General features: G+C 47.2%; 1 protein-coding gene across 6 annotated transcripts; it reads right to left on the bottom strand.

The window, feature by feature from the left end:
- Positions 1-3,481: 3,481 nt before the first annotated feature.
- Positions 3,482-7,473, bottom strand: LOC121718297 (carbohydrate sulfotransferase 12-like). 6 transcript variants are annotated; one of them, XM_042103263.1, is made up of 3 exons: positions 7,354-7,473; positions 6,257-6,295; positions 3,482-5,938 (listed from the first exon to the last, which is right to left on the bottom strand). In XM_042103263.1, the coding sequence occupies exon 3, from the start codon at positions 5,801-5,803 to the stop codon at positions 4,214-4,216; it is 1,590 nt and encodes a 529-aa protein (XP_041959197.1). In that variant the 5' UTR covers positions 5,804-5,938; positions 6,257-6,295; positions 7,354-7,473; the 3' UTR covers positions 3,482-4,213. The 6 variants fall into 6 exon arrangements, with proteins under 6 accessions (XP_041959197.1, XP_041959200.1, XP_041959198.1 ...); XM_042103266.1 differs by having other exon boundaries at positions 6,257-6,298; positions 7,354-7,462; XM_042103264.1 differs by having other exon boundaries at positions 7,295-7,462.
- Between the last annotated feature and the right edge of the window lie 315 nt (positions 7,474-7,788).

Consider the following 7,788-nt stretch of genomic DNA (forward strand, 5'->3'; position numbering starts at 1 on the left):
CATTTGCTGTTTGTTTGAGAATGAGAAATTATATACACAGGTAAATAGATGATGTGGAGCTTGAACTAGTTTTGAGAATTTCAATTCTGATAAGAGAAATGCACCAAAGTGACTGAGAAACCGTTGTATTACAGTATGGTGTGTCCCCCCCCCCCCCCCCCCCCCCCATCTCCCCTACTTGTGGCCAAACTGATGTATTTCCTTAAACCAATAACATGAGTTCATTCCCAGGGTGTGCACACACAATTGATATCTTAACTCTACTGTGAGTCACAACCTATTTTTTACAGTCTATGGTCACAACATGGTCATCACAAGTAGGAGTTGGGCGTGCGTGAACCTGCGGCCGCTGTAACCTGATCCATCTTACTGATACCAGAGTCTGTCCTGATTTCTTTCCCCTGATACAGTCATGGTTAAAGAATATCAGGGATGTTTATGGCAGTTTGGGCGCTGTCCTCAAACAGTGTACACAAACAAAAACAACAGCTGGAGCCGGTATGTGCTGCTCCATTGCAGCATTCCGGAGGCGCAGATTGTTTCTCCAGTTATCACGCACAATTTGTTTAAAGAACAGTGATGTTGTTTTCACATTTACGTTACTGGGTAATCATAACAGCATGATAACAGAATACATTAACACACACACCCCACTCCCCTTGGCCAAGATGTCCCATAGTCAGGTAAACAAATGCACATGCACGAAAAATCTTTTACAGTATAACAACTGACCCAATGTCAACTAAGCCAGATGGGATAAGAGGGCAGTAATGCAGCCCCTTTGTGTGTCCATATCACACTGTGTTTCTTCTCACCGCATCACACTGTGTTTCCTTCTTACTGTAGTATCTGTACTCACCACATCACACTGTGTTTCCTTCTTAGTATCTACTCACCGCATCACACTGTGTTTCCTTCTTAGTATCTACTCACCGCATCACACTGTGTTTCCTTCTTAGTATCTACTCACCACATCACACTGTGTTTCCTTCTTAGTATCTACTCACCACATCCCACTGTGTTTCCTTCTTAGTATATACTCACCACATCACACTGTGTTTCCTTCTTACTGTAGTATCTGTATTCACCACATCACACTGTTTCCTTCTTAGTATCTGTACTCAGTGACAATAAAGGGTAATTGCAAAAGGGTTCTCGACTGTTGTAGAAAGAAATGGTTGATATTTAATGCAATATCTACATTGTCCATTATCAGCAACCATTCATTCAATGTTCCAAAGGCACATTCTGTTTACTATTACTATTATAACTTATTTTAAAAGGCTAACTGAGAAAACATTGGGGAACCCTTTTGCAATTATGGAAGGACATAATGTAATCTGAAAACTGCTGCCCTGATTAAAAATCTAATATATAATATGCTATCCAAATAATTCAAGTAGAATAGCACATTTCATTTTATAGTCTGATTACTGAAAATGAGTAGTGATGGGGATTTGCCTGGAGGTGAGGTAGGTGTATCTGAGTTAGTTATGATGGCTTAGTTCTATATGATGGTTACTGTCAGATGAAATTAGATAGGAGCTGTGTGGAAGTACAGATTCCCTCAAGAAAAGGTTTGTAAGGAAAATGATCTGTTTGCTTTTCCTTTGTGTGTGTGTGTGTGTGTGTGTGTATAGACTGACCTAATTCACTTGTGGTCACTGAATCCTGGCGAACGTCCAAGAAATCTAACCTGCAGGTTAACAACAGAGAGACGAGCAGAGAAAAGGGAAAGGGGAGACTTCAGAAAAAGAAGTGACAGTGTGAAAGAGTGAGAGTGAAAAGAGGGGAGACAAAGAGATCCCACCGAACAGAAAGAGAGAGAGGAGAAAAGGAGTGGAGGAACAACGGGATACCAGAATTGCCCTGAGCTGCAGATCCACCATGTTGCTGTCCTTCAGCTCATATTAGCTGCAGATCCACCATGTTGCTGTCCTTCAGCTCATATTAGCTGCAGAGTCACACACATTAGGTGTGTGAAACCTCACCAGCCAATAAGTGTCAAGAGGTGTCAGACGGCGTCAACGCCCTAGGAAATAGAGCGTGCATGATTAATGACATAAATGAACTGATTACCGCCGACTACCCAATAAGGACATAGTTTAACACTCTGAGATTCATGGGCGTGTCTGTAGAGGAAGTTCTTACAAGCTGTTTATCGATCTTTGGTTATTCATTTACATCATGGATTCACAGGCATGTGCAAGCCTTTTCACGAGTAAAGACTGTTTTGTGGGAGCAGAGCCTTTGTGTTGGAAAGCGGTTTTTTGGAGGGACATGAAAAAAAATTAGATCTTTCCACGGAAACTTTTCCTCATGCTTTGCTTGGAACTACACACGCAACTGTCATGGTTGTTTGGATAAAGCATTTGCTACCTTGTTAAATTACACTCCATTCGCCAACTTTCATCACTTTAACAGAATCCTGAACCCACACACACTCCTCAAATGGCTTGAGTCTGTCTGGTTGTTTAATGTGAAACGGTATCATGTATGAAAAGTTTGTTTTCGTCTCTCCATAATACCATAGCCATCACTGCAGCCGATTCGTCTATCCAGACTATACGCTCACAGCAATAATGGAAGGTGTAAAACAACCTGCAATCTACATTACATAGTTTTTCTTTTATGGAAAGAGTGAAGAAAAAAAGATTTATATAAGCTACGTTCATCAGTAGCATGTTTACACATTCCTTCACCTTTCAAGCCATTAGCACTCTAAATGGGCTCTCAACATTGTTCAAGCATGAGATGGACGGCTTCAAAGAAAACCCCTCCTTCTGCACAGCGGAGATAAACACTTGTCTGGGGCCAGCTTGTGCAAAACTAGGGCAGGACGAGGAGGCTGGCTGTGTGCCGTTGTTACGGTTACTGGGGCGTACAAAATTAGCCTACAGGAAGTGCCTGTGTTGTTCACAGACTAGATGTGAATCTGAGATAGCTGGACTGGGAGCGTGACAGCCCATACAGGACTTCTTCAGAGGAAAACTAGAAGGGAGTTTTGAAATACAGCGGTGTTCAGAGAAGGCCTGCACTTGGCGTCTTTGCTGTGAGAGCGAGGAAAACAGATCAGAGGGAGTGCTGGTGTTGAACATGAAAATGTTCCTGTAGGATAAGATGCAAATAACACTATAGGACCACTCATATCTTTAAGGTATGCGCTTACTTAAAGCACAAGGTAACCACACAAATTTAAATGTAGTTTACATTCCCCGTCAAAAGTAACAAAAAACATCTCATGTATAATATAATATAATATAATAATATAATATAATATAATATAATATGCCTAATAAGTGTCCTAACTGCAGTGGTAAGTTGGTAGTAAGGACACTTATTATAGTGCCTAACGTGCATCTTGCTACAATATGTTCAAAAAGTTCATTGTATTTATTTGTTTACAGCTGATGGTACTAAGGATAAGTGGACTGCATTAAGGACACTTCAGTGTGGCCAAAAATCTGAATTACTACTCATCCAGGGTGTTCCACATCTGATGTTTATGGACAACACTCTTCACATCATGTACAGTACAGATGTAACAATGCGTAAACAGAAAACATGTCATTTAAAATAACAACAACAAATAACAACAACACATTCCTCTCCCTTTGAAGGCACGGTCTGCTAGGAGTGCTCACGACAAAGCGCCACTAATCTATGCCTTTTAATCGCTTGTGTGGGACCCAAGCCACAACATGTCGGGTTAGCAGTTAGTCCTGTGTGGTTCCGCGGTTCTTACACTTAGCAGTACTAATAAAAAGAGACCTTTTGATGTGGCGCCACTGTTGTGTAGAATGGCTAATGGCCAACTCACTGTTGACTCTCATAACTTTGATGCTTTGGAAGCTACTGTCGCTCCCATACTCAACGTTAGCTTAGCTACCATAGCATCCTTACTCAACGTTAGCTTAGCTACCATAGCATCCCTACTCAAAATTAGCTTAGCTACCATAGAGTCCTTACTCAACATTCAGAGCTGCCAACCCTCACGCATTCAATTGGTGTAAGAGCATGTGGAGCCAATCAAATGATGATGAATGAATCTCACTCTCAATGTGTGAGAGTTGGCAGCTCTGCGACATTAGCTTAGCTACCATAGCCTCCATAGTCAACATTAGTCCTCTTCAGTCACACAAGAAAACACCATCACTGGAGTAACCCTTGTAGAGGGTCAGTAAGTGCTGGATTGGTATCACATCTGTGTGCGTCATTCATGGAGCAATGTGTCGGGCATGGGATATCCGAATAGCCGGAAATCAGGCTCGTACAGTTTATACAGCCTCCTAATGTCCTCGAGCGGAACGTTGGCGAACCAGTCGCGCTCCCAGCTGGCCGCTGTCCGGTTCCGGTAGCCGGGAGGGAACTGGATCTGCCGGTCCACGTCCAGGATGTGGAGGAGGTGCCGTGCGTCTTCGTCCAGCGTCTCGAGCTTGCCGACAAAGTCGTAGCCGATCTGGCAAGGGTGGCACAGGCGGTACACCTGCCGCCAGTGCTCATTGAACGCCTCCTCCTTCTCCGTCTCGGGGTCCAGCAGGTAGTGGACGAAGTCGGCGAACGACGGCCGCAAACCCGCCTTGAAGGCCTCCCGGGCCGTAGACGGGGGCTGGGTGACGTTGGCGTAGCGCCGAAGCATGCGCGCGCCGAACTGCCGGTAGAAGTCCTCGTTGGGCTGGGCCAGTTTGTTGCGGAAGGCAGACATGAGGCGCACGAAGGGGTCGCGCACGAACAGGAACTTGGTGTACTTGCGCAGCTTGGCATGCATGAGGCTGCGCGACGCCTTGCCGTAGCGGCGCCAAAATTTGTTGAAGGTCAAATGCAGTGTGCCGTTGTGGCTCAGATCTGACGGCACGTCCTGAGGCCGCCGGTACGGCGTTGGCGCCGCGTTGGGGTCGTCGGGGTCACCGCCCCCTCCTCCTCCTCCTCCGTTGTTGATGATGATGCCCCCTGCCGCCGCGACCAGCTTCTGGCCCAGCACGATCATGACGCGCTTCCAGTTGGTGCAGGCCACCTTGGGCACGTAGCAGTAGATGACGCCGTGCCGGTCGTCCACGATCAGGTGGTCCAGGGCCTGGCTGGGGATCTGATCGAAGGAGCGCAGCTTCCCGGGGAAGTCCAGGCCGCTGTCCGCAGCGCAGGCCTCCTGTAGGTGGCGCCGGCGCTTCGCCTGGCGCTGCAGGAGGCTGAAGAACGGGGGCGTGGGTGGAGCGGGGAGTGCTGGGCGGCTCGATGGCTTGACGTAGATGTCGACTCTGCTCTGTGCTGGTGTGGGCTTACTGGTCTGGTTCCTATAGGCTACTGGTGTTGAGGTGGTGGTGGTGGTGGTAGTTGTGGTCGTGGTGGTGGGTGGCCGTGACGGTCTGGCCTGAGTGGGCGCCAGCTCCGACTCCTGAGGCGGGGGTGGCGCAGTGGACTCCCGCGGACCTCCCGGGGGTTTCAGCACCGGACGCTGCCGCAGTCGAGCCGCCGAGTCTTTCGTGGGCCGGGTCTCTGGCGGGTCCGGGTCGGCCATCACCTCGTGGTCAAAGGCGTCCGTGTCCCAGACGAAGGCGTAGCCCTTGTCCTCGCTCGTCCACATGGTCAGCTGGGTGGAGGTGGAGACGGCGGGGGACCGCGGGGTGACCGGTGGCGGCGGCCCGCCGACGGCCGCCAGCACGTGATGAGGAGGAGGGGGAGCGGGCGGCGAGGAGCGCAGGTGCAGCCCGGCGTTGCCCACCTCGTCCCAGTACAGGATGATGAGGAAGAGCATGAAGACGGAGCCCAGCAGCAGGCAGAGGCGGAAGAGGCGCAGGTTGCCCATCCCTCCCTCCGTCCCACCCTCACCGCCCGGCAGGCTTCACGGCTGACTGGACTGGCCAGAGGGGGGGTCGGTCCTTATCTCCGGTCAGCAGTCTTGGACGCCGCTGGGAAAATACATGGCAGATTCCCCTGGAGCCTGGGGATCCAAAGAGTAAACAGTCAGACAGCAGGAAATGGACAAATGAAACAATGTTTCCCAATACTGCTGCAGTTATTACAACATAGCCTTCGTAATTGCAGACGGGTAAGATTATTGTAAAGTAGTAATGAATGAATGAGTCAGCAAAAATGGGGGAACTCCTGCAGGAAATTCCACAGATAAAATTATTTCATTAGTAGTGCTACGATCATTCACGTCCAAGTATTCGACTAATGTTTAACATGTTCATGAAATAGCCTACAATGCCATATTCACAGAGAGTTATAACAAAGTAGTAACATTCATAAAAATTACCATTTTGTTGTTCTTCTAGTCATATTTCCTGGATACTGGCTGCTGGGGCAAAAGGGTTTCGAGACTTAAGTTGTTGAAAATGACACAAAACCAAAACGATGAGGAAGCTACTGGAATAGTTTGGTATTCAGTGAGCGTCTCAATGCTTTTGGCAGAAAAAAAATACAACCCACAACTGTCTCCTGGCGTCTGAGATGCTGGCCTAGTCCGGTCATGTAACCATGGTCTATGATTTATATGTGTCGTAAAAGTATCAGGGCAAAAAATCAAGTTAAACATCCAAACTCGCATGTAGATGTGAGCAAACGTCCAGCGTCCCTACGTCTGCTGAAAGGAGATGATCTTCGCCACGGACTGCGAAACTGGTCCTTTTTTAAAAAAGAAAGAAAAATAGGCCTTCAAACTGAAATGCTCTAAGGTCCATCTCCATACGAGGCATTCCCAAACTGACCACTATAATTACAATACTGCAAGAGGTCAGCGGTTAGACAATTTTGTCCCACAAAGTGCACTCATTAAACACGCGAGCACGCATTTGACCATGGAAGTCATGGAATGTTTTTTTTTTTCACTGGGTGGCAGGGGAGTGGGATTTAGTTCCAAGTTACCTTACTGTGTTACCAAAACAGCTTCTCGGACAACGACTAGTCGTTGAAAGTAAACAGTTCGGTTGATAGGGTAAAACAGAATTAGGTGATTGCGTTGGAATTTCAGCTAAGTCACGGACAAGTTCATGTGTTCCCACGAATAGCCTACAAATTCATCATGAAAGATGTAGCTCTGTATTTTACACCTCGATGTACAAACTAGGCCTAATGTTAGGCTACAGGATAGAAAGCTTCCTTACATTTCTTCATAAAATTGATGTTGTCAGTCTGCCCACCAAACGAGATGATGTTTAAAATGACCAGCAGCATGTCTGCAATTAAAATTCTACACTAGCCCCTATGTATCATCATAGCCATGCAGACACTGGCGGCAGCCACTTGTAGACACGATGCCACACACAAATACATGAACAATAAAGACCCTCCTTACTGGTAGCTTGCGTGTTATATGCCGGTGTATTCACCCGGCTGCTCCTTGGATTAACTCACTTTGGTGGACGGTCCCATGATCGCGGTTCCCGTGTCTTCTCTCCTGGCTCAGTCAAACCAGCAGTAGCCGCAGCAGCAGTGGCTGGGAGAGGCGTGCGCGTGCGAACAGCTGGACAAAACCATGGGAACGAAGAGAACATGGAAAGTATCGCGAGATGTAGAAGTAGTTGATATGGCACGTTATTACAGAACAGATACACGCAGGGTCGGACTGAGAACAAAATTCGGCCCTGCAATTTTCTCCTGGACCCCCCCACCCCCCCACTCACACACACACAAGCCCACCGATACCAAAACCACCCCCTGATTCCCCCCCATAAATAACAAACACACAGTATCATGCTGTAGCAACACTTCATAAACTGAACCCAAACATTTAGATTTGGACCTATAGGTTATTATATAATCAGTATCGTAATTTCTGTCAACTATGAC

This window comes from Alosa sapidissima, chromosome 9 (assembly GCF_018492685.1).
Source record: "Alosa sapidissima isolate fAloSap1 chromosome 9, fAloSap1.pri, whole genome shotgun sequence".
NCBI classification, from domain to species: Eukaryota; Metazoa; Chordata; class Actinopteri; order Clupeiformes; family Clupeidae; genus Alosa; species Alosa sapidissima.